Source organism: Opisthocomus hoazin, chromosome 2 (assembly GCF_030867145.1).
Source record: "Opisthocomus hoazin isolate bOpiHoa1 chromosome 2, bOpiHoa1.hap1, whole genome shotgun sequence".
Classification (NCBI taxonomy): Eukaryota; Metazoa; Chordata; class Aves; order Opisthocomiformes; family Opisthocomidae; genus Opisthocomus; species Opisthocomus hoazin.
The window spans coordinates 108167617-108185521 of record NC_134415.1 but is presented as its reverse complement, the minus strand read 5'-3'; the positions used below and the strand labels follow the sequence as shown (position 1 = coordinate 108185521).

The following is a 17905-nucleotide window of genomic DNA, read 5'->3' as shown; positions in this document are numbered from 1 at the left end:
ACAACTGTTTTTTTTTAGGAATGAGGTCTATCTATTTTTAAAATACTATATAAAACTGCATGTAGAGTAGGGCTTTTCTTCTGCCTTTATATCACACCCTTATTGCCTATTAGGCTGACCTCAGTTTTGGGATAATCACTTGGTTAGTTCTAAATATAGCGTTGCATCTGCCCTTAAATGGGAGTGAAGGGGCAGTAGCCTTTACAGAGGGGAATTATTTTTGTTTTCCTTAGCCAGAGTTTGCTAAGCTGGGAAAGGCTGGTCTTCCTCTCTGCTTTGCAATTTTTCTATATCCCTTGGTAAGTCCATTTTTGATCTAGGTTTTTCTTGTTCAGAACAAATAGGAGTGACTGTAGGAAGGAGTTGGGTGCTTTTCTGTAAAAATAGTTTACATTTCTCAGGGCAAAAAAGCCATAAGCAAGACACAGATTAATTTATGAAAAGACAAACAAAAAAGAAAAGTAGAATTGTTTTATTCTGTTCATAGTCAGTTTGAATTTATTGCGTATTACATTTTCTTTGTTTCTTTCTACATATGAAGAACTACATTATACCAGTCCATAGCTCTATTGATATGCATGCTTCTCCAATTGCACATATATTGGCAATGCCACTTTCTTGTGTGCTTATACTGTATAAAGGGACAAAATAATATTTATCTGAAGTGTGTGCATAAATAATTAAGCATAAAATCCTATAGTAGCTGGCATGCTGAACAATATGAGGTAGCTAGGACAAAAATTTCTACTGTTATTTTTTGTCTGCCATACTTAGTGCAAGTCTTCAGAAGATGCATTTCTGGTGTCTGTATTGCTCTATGCTATGTGATGTGTTCTGTGCCACATGAAAATTCCAGCTAAATACCACTGATAAAATCTTGGGAAATCATGTTCATTATCTTGAAACTGTGCCTGTGTGTTGATAATATGTGTGAGCCAATAAAACTATCATAATGAAGGATAGTGAAGGCTGGGATGATGGGAAGTGACTGCCTTTCACCATCTCACTGTCTCACATTCCTTGCTGTCCAGTTGAGAGGATGTAGTACAAGTGCCAAGTGAAGGGAAATCTTAAAACTTTGTTGGAACATGTTGCGAGTCTTTGTGCATTTGGAATGTAAGGAGGGCAATATTTCAAGTCAATGTGGACAAATTCAGCCTCCTTTAAGTCTCAGTCGTGTAAGAGCGTGAATTCATAAGAAAGCATCTACATAAATACTCTCTCTGGGTTATATACTGCTTGACTTGTAACATGGATATGACATGAGAAGTCAGACTGGAGGCTTCCACTCCTTTCCATCATGTTGTAGAAAAGCCAAAATGACACGGTTTTAGACTCATAACAATGCAGGAACTGGTACTCCCCTCCACAGCAATGACCTTGGTGAAGCAAAGGGTACCCATGGTTCTGCCTGCTACCTACTTGCCACAGAGCAAAGCTGGTGGTTAACTCCATCAAGGGTTGTGGCTATGACCACGACTATGACCACCCATGCTATATTCCAAGTTGCCTCCGCGCTAACTGTTATGACTAGATGGTGAAGCAAATCATACAGGGACTATTACAAGGTCAAGGTGTGCATTATACCTAATCATACATGTGTTATAGCCAAATGATTTCTTAAACTGCTTAATCTACCTGAATGTCTTTGCAAGCAGAATCACTTGATGTTGTGAAATGTTAAAAATCTACTCGTCCAAAACATATGAAAGTGTTAATAAAGAATAGGGGCATCTATGACGGACAGCATCATCAGCTTCTTGAAAATGTTGCTTTTCTGGACATTCAGATGACTATAAATTGATGAGAGAATTCCATTTTTAAGTTTAATGAGAAGAGTAATACATGTACTTCTGGAGGTGATTTGAACCAGATAGATTGAACCTGTTGCCCACAAAATTTCTGTTTAAAACCAATTTGTGAAATTAGGATAATGCTATTCCTATAAAAAGGAGCTATGACCAGTTAAACATAAGACCACCTATGATGTAGCTAAAGACGTCAGAAAAGAAAAGACAAGATCTCAAAGCTTGCTGAGTATGTCTGGAATTCCATAGGATTTAAGCAAATGGGAATTCAACATGTTTTTTTTCATTCAGAAGCAGTTGTATTCTGTTGCCAGAAAGCTAAAACTGAATTCTTATTATGCAAAAGGAAAAGAAACTTCAATGGGAAAGACAGAAACATCTTCAAATGACAGCAGATTGTGTGTTTTTTTTCAGTTCATCCTTTTTCATACACAGAACATAATTCTCTGTGTAAGATCTAAATACAGACAGAGATAAAAGACTGAAGAGGAACATTAACATTTAAAAAGCTTAGTACGAAAATGGGGAAAATGTAACCAGTTCCTCTGCATCTCATTCTGGTTTAGACTGCAGTGCCTATGAGCTGCATAATGATTCATGCTAGTTTTACAAGATTTCCACCAAAGTTAGTTTCCCAGGGGAAAATGTTCTTATGTTAGCATGTATTGCAATTGCTACAGGATTGATATTACCATCTGGAAAAGACCACATGTTTTCTGAGGCAATATGATGATTCTTTAAACTGATCATTAGAAGCAACTGGTGACTAGAAGGTGGTTTTGGTTTGTTCTCTTTTTTCTCCCCTTTTGTCTTTCATTGTGATATATAGGCAGTATGGAATTAAATATACTTTATCAGCTAAATATCATAGGCTTTAATGTACCATGGAAGTAAGAGCTAGTAAAACAAGGCTTGCTAAAAACTCTTATGTTGAACAATGTGGAGAACAGCAAGCAGAACTATAGACAGGTAGAGGAAACAATGATACAACATGAGAAAAACAGGGCAAACCCTCAAGTCAATGCAAATGGTCAATGATATTTAAGAAAGATGAGATACAGAGAAAGATCAAGAATGAGGATATGCACATAGGAGCAGGATGTACTGATCTTTCAGCCGGAATGAGGAGGATAGAGTACGTGAGGGCAGGCAAGAACCTGCAAATCATTTTTGGCACTTCTGCAGATGGACAAGAACAGAGACGAGCAGAGAAAGCGCATGTTGCATGGTATAACATTGACAGGTCAGGCAGAGAAAGTACATGCTGTATAGTGCCTCGCTCATGACAGGAGCCTCCTGAGTCTAGGAATGCAAGTTGTCTATCTATGGTGAGCACAACCATGTTCTCCTTCCCACGGCATTTGTCAGTCCCATCCATCAGTTTATTTGGTTGTGTGCCTGCTCTCTGAGGCTATGTGAATGACCATGGTAGAATTTACTGCCTGTCCTTTAAATCTTAAATTAACTCACTTATCAAACTGACAATGTCTATATCAGACCCTTGGCTTCTCTGCTCAAGAATGTGGCCCCTTGTCACGTGGTCTTAGATTATTGCTTTCTATTCAGATCAGTATTACTATGGCATGAAACTATGCATATCCTGGCCTGGGAACTCTGCCTTTTACTCATGACCAAGTATAAATTGTGATATACATGCTACTAAGCATGTGAAAATGTATATTTGTTTGAACTGATTTCAACAGTTGAATTGATTTGTGGTTTATGTCATTCATACTTAAAGGACATTTTTGCTGACTTAATATTTATATTTGGGTCTAACAGTCTTCTGAATGGTTCATACAGAGCATGGGTTACTGCAGTTTAGGTCCTGCTGATGTCCCCAGCATTTACAGTCCTAGAAATAAACAGGAATAATAATAATAATAATAATAGTAGTAATAAAGTAGGAGTACAATGGTGCTGTGTTCCACCAAAAAAGTAAAGATCAGATGAGAGATTAAGTGTTTTAGGACCTTCTTGTCCTGTAACTCTAGATCTTTTTCTTGAAATCCAGGGAAGTTAATAGGGTCTCTGTGGGCAAAGTTCAAAAGTTGATTTGATATGTGGGCCATACATTTCAGCAAGTTCTCTGTAACTCTTGCAGTCACCTATGTGTAGAACTTGGTGAGTAAAACTTCAGATTTGCTTTTTGATTTGTTACAATCCAGAAAATTATTTTGTCTTTCCCTTGGCCTATTTATGCATGGTTTTTATTGAATTTCCAATTTCCCATTGGGAATTCTTTTTTTCCCCCAATGCCTCTGCCAGACCACTGCCTACATCTTGTTGGGTCAGTTCCACCAATTGACATGCCAGTATAATTCAGTCTCCAGCCACTGCCGGTAATGAAATCTTGGTTCATCTGAATCGATAACTTCATGGGGGCTAAACTGTCATCTGCATATCATGTTATCTAACATGTGGTATGTTGACTAAATATTAGTATATAGTTCCAACATCTCACATAAATGTGTATCAGTGGAAAACTGGGGAAACAGTGAACACATTGTTCTTAGGCAGACAACAGAAAGTTCTCTTATCATGAACTCAAGATAGTCTACATGCTCTGTAGACTCTGCTGATGCTGGTTTTACAGTGGGGCTGTGATTTTGCTGTTCAGATACTAGTCTTTGCAGCATTATTAAGTGTTAAATACATATTCTGCCAGCATCATTGTAATTAACTGATGATGATTATTACGTTTGGAATTGTTGCTAGGCAGCTCCCCTCTGTGTTAACAGAAGGCAAAATGAGTCTGGCTGCTAACAAGCTTGGTTAATTGCTTGCATGGAGGCTGGGAGTGGATGGCTATGCTTGTTTCTATTATAAGAGTGTTTGGGTAAAAGTGAAAAATATCTGAACCCAAATTTTGAGAAACCCTGGTGCTAACTAATAGAAGAAGATAGGCTAATTAAAATGTAAATTTTACATTTAGTGGAAAAGGCTGAACTGTAAATGGAAATGATGTTTTTTCCTATCTCAAAAATGAAAATAACCCAGACTGTGATCCATGCAGATACATGGGCATTACTCTTCAACTCTTATACATCAGATCTCAGTGGGAGTTAGATATATAGCAACACATAAATTGCATGTTGATAAATTCACAGAATTATTTAACTGGGCCACATGTAAACATGAGCAGCTCTTAACAGCTGAGTCAGCTTAATCTATGGGTTTGCCCTTGGCACCTTCGTGTAAGTGAAAGGGTAATTAAAAATAGAAAAGAGGGAACATTATACCATTAACTGTTCAGTTAACGTATGAACTAAGGGGGAAGTGAAATGTCATATACACAATAGTCACACAGTCAGAGAGCAGGGAGAAAACCTGATGTGATGTCTGCAGGTATAGCATAATGTCGCATACAGATACAAAAACCAGGAGAAGCCAAGGCTGCTCATGGGTCTGTGTAACTGTGTTCATGTAACTAAGACAATGTGTTAATAGGTCCATGTCAGTTCAGCATTGCATGGGAGCACTTAACTAAGCTAGAATCTCTGCAAGGTGCTGCATGCTGCTGTACCAACTTGGGTCATGTTAGCTTTCTTATTTCTCTAGAAATATGTTAATATATTTCTTTATTGTCCCATAGTAATGTAAACCTGTTTTATTTTTGTCTTACAGCATCTGTTATTTTGCCTAAAGCTCTTGCTCCTGAGCGTGTGACTTGTCATTCTCATACCTTTTGAAAAAGAATTGCAAAGGTAACTATAGATTATGTAGAAGACGCAGCTGTCAGGTGATAATTAGTAAAAACTCATCTCTTTAGGTCTCATGATTTTTCTTAATAAGATGTATCTGATATTATAGATACCTACTGTCTTATTCTGCAGAGAGCTTTTGCTTGGAAAAGTAAAACTAGCTGATGTGAGAATGTCATGACTTGGGGACATCTGACTCAGCTTTTGAACATCTGAAACTCACAATTAGACCCAGCTGGAATTTATTACACTACTTAATCAATAGCTAGCATTTTCTTTTGTTGGTAAATACTATATGCAGAAAATATGGTATTTACAAGTATTTTACCATGTTTAGATGTTCAATTCCTTAGCCTGTAAACCAGGGTTTTTTTAATTGAAATTGGTTTAATTTTATACAGTTCAGGTTTAATTGCCAAGCAAACATGTAAAATGAAGTGACTTGCTAAACTAAAAATGGCAGTCTTTAATTGAATTATCTTACATTCTTCTTTCTAAAAGTATGACATATTGTAGAAGAAATCTAGCTCTCATTTTTTCAAAAAATAATTGCTGCAATGTAATGTAGAAAATTATTTCTTCTGCATATACAATCTGGATAGTAATACAATTAGTAAAAAAGTTAAGTCACACTTTAAAAAATCATGCAAAAGTCTTGACAATATCTGTAATTTTTCAACAATTTTATAATTGCTTCCCATTCTCAAGTGGAGATTTTGCAAAATGATTTTTGAAAACATGAGATACTAATAAACATTCTATTATGTGACAGAAAATATAATTGCTTTCATAATAAGTAATAACATTTAAATACTTATTTTCAGCAATATTTTATTAAAGTACCTAGTTTACATGTGTTTTTCACACAATATAAACATCAATGAAACCAAAAAAATTACTTGGAATTTGAAAATTGACAATGAAGTAGTCACTGAATTTCTTCACTTTTGAACTAGATCTCATTTTACCAGAAATGACTTTTTTTGTGAAACAGTTATTGCCTGAATTTTAACGTGAGTATTGTTCATTTTTGTCCCCAAAACACGTCTCCAGGTGTTTGATAGAACACGACCTAAAACTGGTCAGTACCAGTGCCTTTGAAATTAAATAAGAGGAGCTCAAGTTTTATCTGAATTAGTTTATATGATTTTTATTGAAATCCCTTTGATCTTTCATTTTATATGCATCATGGGGCTGCCTACTTACAGGACTTTCCATGACAAATGCAGGCTTTTGGTGTGGGTCTGAGGATTTCCGTCATGGACAGGTTCTTCTTGTCGTGGCCTGTGGCCGGGCAAGGCAGAGCTGTGGGGAGCTGGAGACCAGCCCTGCTGCAGCATTGCTGGGGCAGGGCTGATGGTCTTGGGGGTTGACCTGGGCAGGGTGGGGGGGAGCCCTGGAGGAGGCTGTGCAGAGACAGTCAGGTCCATTACTGCCCCTAGGACCCTGACACCCACTTAACATGGCCCCTGGATGAGTTAGTGCTGCTTCACTTCCCACGCATAGCCCCGAGGTGGGTCCCAGACCATGCCTCTGGTGGTGCCACAGCTTCTGGAATGCAGCTGTGCCCTGCAAGGGAGTATAGCAGTGGGGATGCTCTCCTTACCTTTCAGGAGGAAATTAAATGTTATTGCAGGAATTTGCCTGACTGAAAACTTCAGGATTTGGCCCAAGCTGCCTTACAGGCTTTGTACTGGGAAATTGCTTCCTTTGTCACTGAAGAGCAGTCACCTCTTAGGGACTGAGTTGGCTGTTCAGTTGCCCTCTGGAATCCCTTGCCATCATTTAGGCCAAGTGGCCTGGGAGTAAAGAGCCCCATATACAGCCGAGACTGTAGATGAGACTGATTCAACAGATTGTAGTTATACAAGCTGTCACCTGCTCGGGACATGGCCTCTAACATTCCCCACTTTTGCAAGAAGTTATTGTATTTCTAATGAGCAAAAAGGGATGTGGGCACCTCCGGGTTCATTTAACAGTATGGGTGGGAGTTTGCTTAACTCTGACTCAGTGGGAAACATGCTCTTCCCAACCACACTGCTTCTGGGAGCTCCCTGAATGTTTCTGAGAACATTCTGTCCAAATACTGATCAAATTATGCCATGCTTTGACAGAAAGTCCACAGGGTGATGACCAGAATGGCTGGAGGTCTAGAAAAAGTAACCCATGAGAAAAGATTGGATGAACCAGCTTTATTTAGTTTAAACGAGAGAGCTGAAAGCAGATGTGAACAAAATCTTCAACATGCTCCTGCAAAAGTGGGTGAACAGAGTACATTTTTATTGTCATGGTGAATTGGACAAGAAACAGTGAATGTAAATTACAACAAGGAACAAAGTAAAAGGTTTGAAGAGTAGAAAGCTAAAACACCTAAAAATGCTCCCAAAGCTGTCAAATTTTCATCCCTGGAAATTTCTGTGGACGTGTTAAATGACATCCGTGAAGAAGGTGAAAAATGATCCAACAAATTCTCCTCTAGCTCTGTCATCTATGACTCCGTAACTCACACTGTGTGTCTGATAAGATACAGCCTGAAGTACCCATCATTGATGGCTCTATTTGTCATAAATTGATGGAATTTTATGCATTTGTACATGTACACACATGCGTGTACGTACTTAAAAATAACAAACCTACGTGTCTGAAATATATGGCTAAATGTGATTTCACTCTCAGCAGGAATCACTGATTGTAACAACCTGAAGTATGTCGTCAGTAGCAGTGCCGTTTTACCAGAGGAGGCACAAGCACTTTGATCAGTCCTATCGCAACATTCAAACAAGATACGTACTTGAGGAATATGCAGCAAGAAAGTAAGTGCCATGCATTTTGCATACGGAACATAGAGAGGTTTCTATTTCGGGTAATCAGTTCTTAGAATTAAGACATTTATCTTCCCTCTGCCTCCCAAAATTGTGATGTATTCAGAATGGTAGTTTTCCACTTCCTTCCCTTGGAGTGCTCCTTGTCCATAGTCTCCCACCAGCATAGATACACTTATTCGCTACATTGGAACTCCCCTTCACAGAGCTTTTAGCTCAGGATCTGTCCTGTCTACTGCCTCTAGGTTGGAAATTCTTCCTTTTAGGCTCCGACTGAAACTCTGACTTAAGAAAAATTGCTGTGAAATTAGTTGTAAATCACAGAAGCAGTTTTTTACCTGTTCCTTATTATTACATGAGGATATTCTTTCTCCTGGCTACTCATAATTATAGTTTTTGTCATTCAATTTCCTTTTTTTAAAATTAAATAAAGGTTTACCTCCTCTCGTGAAAGCTCAACATTTTAGCCACAAGATACACATTCTTTGTACTTCAAGGCCTAGAGCTTTGAATCTTGGTTGCCTAAGAATCACTGTCCTCCCTCTTCAGTAATTAAGATACCTGGCTAGCCTAGCTAGCTGTCTAGATTGTCCAGTTTCTCTTATGAAAGGGGAGAGTTTATGGAGAAGGTTATGTGAAGTATAGAAAGGCAGGAATATTTAGAAGTACAGAATGTTATAGGGATTCTGCGTGATTTGTGTGTTGAACAGACTGGTACCCTCATGGTTCAGTGAAGTGCAGTCATAGCACTTGAATGACTGGAGACTGAGATAAGTATAAATTTAATAGAACTGAATGAAATAAAATGCCTAATGATCCCCAGTGACAGATGATGGGCACTAATCCCTTGAAGGACACGTAAGAATCAGCATCCTAGTGCGGTTAGGGAGGAATGCAAATTAGGTTTCTCACTAAACAGTGCTCAGTCATGGCATTCAGCTCATTTGAAATAATTTCTTTGACTTTTGTGAGTTCATGTTTTACCAGAATTGCTGAGTTATAACAATGTCTTTTATATTTGAAGGGCTGCTTCCAGACAGGCTTCTTATTATGAATCATCTGGCTTGGGAAAAACGACATGTAGACTCTGTGCCAGGAGGGCACGCACCTTGGCTCATGAAGCGATACAAGAATCCAGGAAAAGGTAAAGCTCTTTTGGTCCCATCTGACCTGTGTAGTGGCTCTGGTCCCATTTAGTATCGCTCTTTTGCCAGGGCCCTTTTCAGAATTGACAAGACTGGAGGCTTCTCTGTCACTGTTCTTCACTAATCTATTTTGGCTGGAATACTAAATGACTGAGTGTCACTTTCAGTCTCATATTTCAACCCAGAGTTGTTCCCCTAATCCCCACTCTGACCCTTGAAAACAGCTTTAAAACCAAAATAAATTACAATCTGCCTGGGATCCAAAACTCATTTTTGAACAGATCTACTCCACTATTCCTGAATTTCTGTTTTGGATCAATTTCTACATTTTGATTTCTTTCCTTACTATCAAGAGGGCTTACTGTCATGTCTCAGTTACAGCCTTGGTAAGAAGTCCTATAGTAAATGTGCTGATGACAATATTCCTGTTAGTGAATTTTACTGTTTCTGCTCTGCCATGCTCTACAGTGACAGCACCAAAGACATAGAGAATTTACAGTACAAGATTGAATCCCACCTTGCTGGTAAAAAATGTGTTGAAAAAGTCATATACGTCCATATGGTTCTGGTACTTTGGTTGTTTTGAAATACATATCCTAGAAGCAGAATGTTCTAGAAAAATCAGAATAATTTGTATACTTTAATGTATTTTTTTAAAAACTGTCTTAAACTTTATCATCAATATGGAAAAATACATGGCAGAAGAAGACTGGTATTTAAAGTATATTGAAATGGTACGAAGAAGTATTTTTAACAGACAAATGATGTCTTGATCTGCTGTTCACTGAATTTCATGCAGGTCTCCCTGTTGGCTTCATGGCATGTTGGATTATGCTTTAAGAGTCTTGCCATATTTTGTAATGATAGCCATGTTAGGACTTGCTGATATTCAGCTCCCTTCCATTGTCCTGTTGGCAAGGCAAAGAGTAGCATAGGCTGTTTACTGAATCAGCATGAATACAGGAGCTTGACCTTGCTCCTCCTAAAAACCTTTATGAGCTGGGGTTTTCTTAGGAATCCTGAAAATTCTGTGTAGTTAGATTTTCAGGGAACAACCCACAAATTTCTCAAAAAGTTGTCTTTTCCTGTTAGTTTCTGTAATACTTCCTGCTCACTCTTATCCAAGGACAGCATTTTCGCTTGCAGCAGTTCTTCAAACCCTTGTGAACTCCTTGGTCTGTGTCTTTCAGGGGAGATCAGCTAATATAGCCCACGGAGCTTGCAGAGTTTCTCAGGTGCTAGAGCCAAGGGCACACCATAAGCAAGGCCCAGCTCTTACCAGGGGGTGAACAGGCACAGAACACGCTGTCACTCCTCTGCCTGCTTGTGTCCATGGGAAGGAAAATTAGTGGCCGGAGGGAAGCCAGGCGGGTTCTTGATCTCGATTACCAGAGGACTAAGACTGTGGGGTACCATGTCAACGTGAACATGCCAGCTTTCAAGACCTGAAGCTCTGGAAACAAATATACAGGGCAAAAGAAAATTAAGGAAAATCTGTATTCATTTCACGTGCTCATTACAATAGGCAGGTAGACTCTAAGAATAATTCCTAAAATAGATTTTACATCTTGCTGATATGGTTTCAGACCCCTCAGATGCCTAATGTGTAGGAGTGACAGTCTTAAAGCTTCATGTTAGTTACTCTCACCTAATATTTTTTCTTGTCTTACAGGACTCATGAACAAAAGTCTCATGCAAGTGATGAGAAAAGGATTCGGTTTGCCAGTGAGCTGTCTGCTTTGGAAAAAGAGCTTCACACAGCCAGGCACCGTGCTAGAGAACATCTGGATAGACTTGCTATACAAAGGATGGTACAGTGCTGAACATCTTTGTTCCTGTCCAAGCAGAATTACAAGATATACTGAAATTTAGATCTGTGTTTCAAATACCATTTGTGGTATACACGTTGTGGATTTATGATTAGATCTTTTACCCTGTTTGAGTCTGGTGCTAGATGTTTCTTTTCTTTGAGCGCTTTTATTATTTTCCTGTATTTAATAGGTAGAAGAAAACATGGCTCTGGAAAGACATGCTGTTGAGGAAAGTATAAGTCGAGCTCCTGAAATTCTAGTGCGCCTGAGGTCTCACACTGTCTGGGAAAAGATGTCTGTGAGCCTTTGCTTCACTGTACAAGGATTTCCCACCCCTCATGTACAATGGTAAGAGACTGGCCTTTCCTAGCCCTCTAAAAATGTTGTTAAGCTTTTTTCATTTGGAAGTGATGGCATAACTGATGTGTCACATACATAATGGCTCTGTTAAACCCCCTTTATAATCCTCATAGATGTGCTGGATGGTAGCAGTTGATACAGTGGAAGGAGTGGGAGGACAGCTTGCTGAACAGCCCTGTGCAGTGTAAGAAGCAAACTTGAGTATTTCAGAAGTCAGACTGTGGAAGGCATTCTTTCTGGCCATTGAGTTCCCTGATGATGAAGTAGCAAATGGGAAAACACACAGAGCTCACAGGCTACTAGCTAAGCCTGGGTAAACTTGCACAGCACTTTTGTTGTGGGCTGCATCCATGATCAGTTTGTGTCAGCCTCTTGAGGTGGACATGAATGTAACAGCCCTGAAGCTGCCCTACTCTCCAGACAAGTGCTCTCCCATATATGTGAGAGCCCCAGGCTGGACTGACAAGATCGAATCCAAGGCACAATCCTGTTGCTGTTTCCCTTGTTCGAGTCGAAGTGCTTTACTGTGATCCAAGACAAAATTTGCTTCCCACCTTGTGTCAGGGCTACAGGCCTGGAAAGTTCAAATCACATGCCATCTTCTCTCTGCTTCATTGCCTGCTCTTCTGGTTTGGGTGCACATCTTCCCTTTCCTCTTTCTTGCTGCAATCATGGTTCTCCTTTGCTGTCATTGTCCAGTGTGTATCTATCTATACGTACAGGAAAATACTCTATGCAAGCAGAGAAATTTAGAAAGAGCTCCGATGACAGTAAATGATACCTGGATGTAAAAATCTGCTAAATTAATGCAGTGAGTAGTAGCTGCTGTTAAGGACTTCATTTTTTTCTTGATTGGCAGGTACAAAAATGAGGAATTGATTACCCCTGCAAGCGATCCAGCAAAGTACAGAATTGAAAGTAAATATGGAGTACATGTGTTGCATATAAACAGGTAGATTATTCTGGGGAATACAACAGTTTTTTATTCTCTGCGTGAAGTATTTTATATCAAACACAATTAAAAATTCACACAAAGGTTGCAAGAGGGTTGTTAAATTCAGCACACTTCTCTGTTGGTACTCATTTAGCCTAGAGAAGTTTCACTAAGTAGCTGAATATTGGAAAATGAAATGAAAAATTAGATATTTCTATTATTTAGGTCCAGCAGTCTACAAGAAGATGGAAAAGGTAGGTAGCTGAAAGAATGGTAGTTCCTATTTTATTAGAATCTTATATTCTCAGCATACAAAGTGGAAACTTGTCTATTTTCTGTTCTTGCCATGATGAAACTTTTTAAGGTAAGCAAATATTTAGCTGGTCAGGGCAAGAATACCCAGTCATCACTATTTGTTTTATTATATGTTAGGTTCTGTTTACTACTTGATCTCCATTTTTTTGTTCTCTGGAAAGTAAGGAAGTGTAGATTTTTCTTTTTTTCTTTAAAAAAAGATTCTAATTTAATTAATTCTATTTTTCAAAGTTATGTTCACCTTGTGGTATAGAAAAAACCTGAGTAGAACATCTTCCCAAAACTTATCCCATGATGTCCTAAACATTTGAAATATTGCATGTTACATGTGACTTCGAACAAGCTTTTTAAAAAGATGTAAAAACCCAAAGAAAAATGAGGACATGACTGTGATATTTAAAAAGAAAATTAGTATCTAGAGAAGAGACACAAAAGCCCTTTTTTAATTTCTCCAGAACATGAGCATCAACTGTGCTCGAACAGCTGGAATATTAGTGGCTAACACTTGGCTAGCCAAACATTTTATCCTCTACTCTGTCTCCATCTGTCAGCAGTGGAAGCAGCCCTGAGCACTGCCTTGTGCCATTAGTACAGAAAATAAGCACATAATTTCTTCTGCTTTTGGGAAGGACTACTTGTCTTTGTCATCCTACAGCAAAGTCTAGCCCAACATTCCACCTTTTCAGGGTTCAGGATGGGAGAAACATATCCCTGTACAAAAGCTGGCAGAAAGAATCGCGATGTTGTTGCTTCCTAAGAGATGCTTCTCAAGGAGTAGTAGTACTTATGAGTACTTCTAAGATACTCATAGTCTTCTGCCCCTAGGCCATGGATAACTTATTGACTGCTCTCTGTAACTGTGAGATGTCTCAACACAGCTGATTCTTCCCACCAACATTACTTTTGGGGATGAGAGCAGGAGGTTAAAAGATAAAAACAGGTTGTCCTCCTGCAATCCTCTCCCTTGCAGCAGGGAAAATGGAAAAATCTCTCCTTTGTCTGGATGTATGTGAGTGACAGTCAGGAGATGAATCTTTGGTGACTGTGTTTATTTCCCTTGGTTAGTGTCCGTGAACAACTGCTTGGTGAGAAATGAGAATCAGTGTTGATGCTGTTTTCTGAGCATCTGTAGCCATCAGGCTGAAGGATACTGGTGGTTTACAGCCCCTAGGTGCTTTTTTTCTCTTTCCTGTGCTGGTTATCCGTCATGAAGACACCATCCACAACCAGCTTTGAGAGCGTTCAGCCCCAGACAAACTACCACAGAGTAATTTATTGGCACCCACTCAGCTTCCCACACCCACCCATCATCACCCACAGTTTACTAGTCCTGGCTCTGTATGTCTTCATGCAGGCTCCCTCATGTTCAGCCAAGCAGCCATCTTCAGAGACTGTTGCTCCAGTTCTTTTTCATTCTGTCTGGCAGTGTGGTCTTTTTACTGCCTAAAGATGGCTGGCTGCTCTCACATAGGTTTCTCTTCTCCACTTAAAAGAATACTGGGGGATAATAGACCCAGAGTTAAGATTTATTTACCATAGAGTTATTAAAAAGCCCACTTATTTACTAAACTATAGTTTATTAAATTGAAATTAGTAACCTTAAATTTATCTATGTCTAATCTATTTTATTTCAAAGCTTGACAATCAGCCATATTTTCTGTCCCAAAAGACAGAAAATCAAAATGTAGGAAGCAGAAGAACATTTTGATAATACATTACGAATACTAGGTGTTGTATTGAAAACAATGGATGTGTAGGCAGTGTTTATATATATATTGGTAGTATTTTCATACAAACATGTATCAGTTAGCTCTGGATCTTCCATACATATCTCTGTACACATGTATTTGGACTATTATTTTTTTTCTGGGAAGTAGCACTGTTGGGATTTTCTACCTATCCACTTCTGTGCTCTTCTCAGCTGTTCATACCAAAGTGCTGAGCTGTGTGTCATCTGATCTGCAGCCACTCAGAACAGCCTTGGAATTTCTTGGCTACCTTTCTAGTGCTTCAGTGAAGCTCAGGGAGTGAACTTTTCCTTCTGATGCAAGTGTGATATTTATTCCTACGAGTATCCCTTGGTCCCAGTGGAAAAATTCTTGAGGCACCAAAACCAGAACGTCACCTTGTCATCCTAAAGTAGTAACTGGACACAATTTCATTCCCCTCCCCGCCATTTGCTGTCTTCCAGTAACCAGCCTATACAGTAACCAGATCATTTTCATTTCTGTGTCTCATATTTTTGTCATGCTCTGTGCTCAATTTACCTCATTTTCTGTATGCATTCAGCACTATCATTATCATATAGTGCCGTTTTCTTGCTCCTTTTAGGCTTTCTCAATTGGAAGCTTGAGCTCAAGATCTCCCTTGAGCAGTAAAGAAAAGGAGTTTGGAGTCTGGAGTTTCATTATATTTTTTGTGCATCTCATAATTATAGGGGAAGGGATATTGCCAGCCGGCACTGAGGTAGTGATTCATCTCGTCTTTCATCTCACTTCTGATAGGTGATTCAGAGGGGACTGTGAGGAATCTGCTGAGGGAAAGCTACCGGTAGTTGAAGTGATTGATACATGTCTAAGAACGTGAGGGTTTGTTTAATGTGAATTTCTTTATCCCACTTAATTTAACTATGGATAGGAGCACAATACAAGGAGAAGATTTCTATATCAGAGGTAGTCAAGCTGAGGATGCCCCGTTGCTTTATAGGATGGCTGCAAAATATTTTCTTCCCTAGTGTTTGTCTTAGTCTCTGAAAATCATAACATTTTTAATTTCTGAGATGCTGCTACTTGATCAGCAATAAGGTTGTGCATTTTTTATTTGTTTATTTAATATGATACCTAGGCTAGCTCCTCTGCTGATATTAAAGTGAAGCGGCTTGTTAAATGAATCACTTGGCTTTACATAACCGTGAATGGCTATGTTACTTTTCCTGATCGGTTGGCTGGGGCACAGAGGGAACAGTAACATGCTCCTGACTGAGGGTGTTCCTGACCCCCCCTACTCAGTGCGCAGGCAGGTGAGCTGGAGGGGACCGGACGGTAGAAGCAGCAGGGAGCGCCGTTTGATTTTCCAGAGCTCTGTTGGCGCAATGTGGCTGCACAGTCTCACAGATACAAGGCTCGAAATTTGGCAGTTTTTTATCTTCTGTCAGGGCCCTCTCCCTTTCTTGGTTCACGAAGCCATTGCTAAAGAAGCGCGTGTCATTGCAGCAGAAAAGGTTCGTGGTTGATCGGCGACAGTGTGTGGCAGAGCCAGAAGAGTGCAGTGCAATACCTGCTGCCCGCAGGCAGAGCCAGCGCTCCGGTCAGCTGCCTGCTCCCCAGCACCATCAGCAACACTTCGAAATAAAAAAAAAAGCTTAAAAATTGAATGAACCCTCTCTCCTAACTGTTTCCATTTAACAAATGACACTATGCAGTCAGTACTGTGCTATTTCAGTTTCATTAGGCACAAAAGGCTTGAGATGATTTAATCCGGAGGGCAAGCGAGCTAGCCTGCCCTTTCTCCTGCTGCGGGTGGAAGCAGGGCAGAGCAGAGGCACTGCGGCAAAGGCAGCCCTCCAGCACAGAGTCATAGATTCATTAAGGTTGGAAAAGACCTCTAAGATTGTGAAGTCCAACCGTCAACTCAACACCACCATGCCTGCTAAACCAAGTCCCGAAGTGCCACATCTACACGTTTTTTGAACACCTCCAGGGATGGGGACTTCACCACTTCTCTGGGCAGCCTGTTAAGGCAGAGCCTTTGGACTGTGCGGGGCTGATGGGGCAGTAAACTGCGGCTCCCAGGGTTTCGCAGGTATGCAGTGCCAGTGAATGTACAGGCAGCAGGTGTGGTGTGCTTCCACTCTTCTTTCCTTGGTGAAATGCAAAGAGCAGCCCCCAGATGAGATGGTCTCTGAGATTCTGACCTGTCAGTCACTGTCCCCTATAAGCTGCAAGAAGCTGGGAGCTTGAGGAAGTGGCCACCTCGTAACAGAAGTCTCCTCTTCAGTAAAAACAAAACCCAACCAAACAAGAAGCGTCAGTCAGTTTCGGTATGACTGGAGAATCAGTACCCGAGATGCTAATCCTCGAGAGTATTTCCACATTTTGATGTCATGTAGCTATAACACTGAAAATTTTGCCATTTGAATTCAAAGGAGGCAATTTTAACTCTGTGTGATTTACTACATTCTGCTTCCTGTTCTTGACATGTACTGAATTGTGTTCCAATTCAGGCAAAAATGTTTTTTCACTCTTAACTCCTGTGTTTAAATCTACACTAGGCAGATGGATGAATATGTGCATTTTAAACAGATGTATCTGCCTGGGGAATATTCCCTGCACAAACATTAGCACTTCAGAACCTCATGTGGATTCAGGAAAATTTAATTTCCACAAAAAGTATTAGTACCTTGGGACAGATACAGCTCTGCACTCACACTCACACTTCACTTTCATATTTTATCTGACCTTTGTAAAGGCTGAAAAACATATTCTCCATCATGATGCAAGAATAACTGTTGGAGAGACCACACCTTGCCTCCTGGGTACTTCAAATATAATTTCTAACTAGTCTTGATTCAATGCACTTCACAGTCTAATTTAGGAAATTTAGGCTTTTTAGCATAGAGAAAGTATATGGTTTCCAGGGTAATCCTCAGTCTGAGTATTACCTGGCACAAAAGGAGTGTCAGGACCTTATGTGACTTGCCATCCTGCCCAACTTTCTGCAGAGTGTGTATTAAACAAATGTGCTATGTAGCTCTTACCCACTAACCCTGTACACTTCCAATACCAGATTTGAAGGCAGCCCACGGAGCACTAGGCCATCGAAGCTAGTTTGATTTATCTCCCGGAGAGTCAGGCTAGAGATCAAAGCAAGGAATTGTAAAATGCTTTCAAAGCAGTGACTTCCGAAAGATGGGTAGAGTTGTTAGGGCCTCTTAAAAAGCAGAAAGTACTTGCATCAGGGATTTGTTTCCTGAATGTTCATAATAACTTTAAGCACCTCGTTTCTCT

The 17905-nt window shown here is 39.8% G+C and overlaps 1 protein-coding gene across 2 annotated transcripts in view; it reads left to right on the top strand.

Annotated features, from left to right (window-relative positions):
* Positions 1-211: 211 nt before the first annotated feature.
* The window catches only part of MYOM2 (myomesin 2), a 79495-nt gene continuing 61801 nt past the window's right edge, over positions 212-17905 (top strand). Inside the window, exons 1-7 of one of the 2 annotated variants that reach the window (XM_075414714.1) lie at positions 212-299; positions 5436-5515; positions 8192-8325; positions 9359-9478; positions 11152-11290; positions 11481-11638; positions 12510-12602. In XM_075414714.1, the coding sequence (XP_075270829.1) occupies positions 8219-8325; positions 9359-9478; positions 11152-11290; positions 11481-11638; positions 12510-12602 (617 nt within the window). In that variant the 5' untranslated portion in view covers positions 212-299; positions 5436-5515; positions 8192-8218. Of the gene's footprint in view, positions 300-5435; positions 5516-8188; positions 8326-9358; positions 9479-11151; positions 11291-11480; positions 11639-12509; positions 12603-17905 lie in introns of both variants that reach the window. The other variant, XM_075414713.1, reaches the window with a different exon arrangement.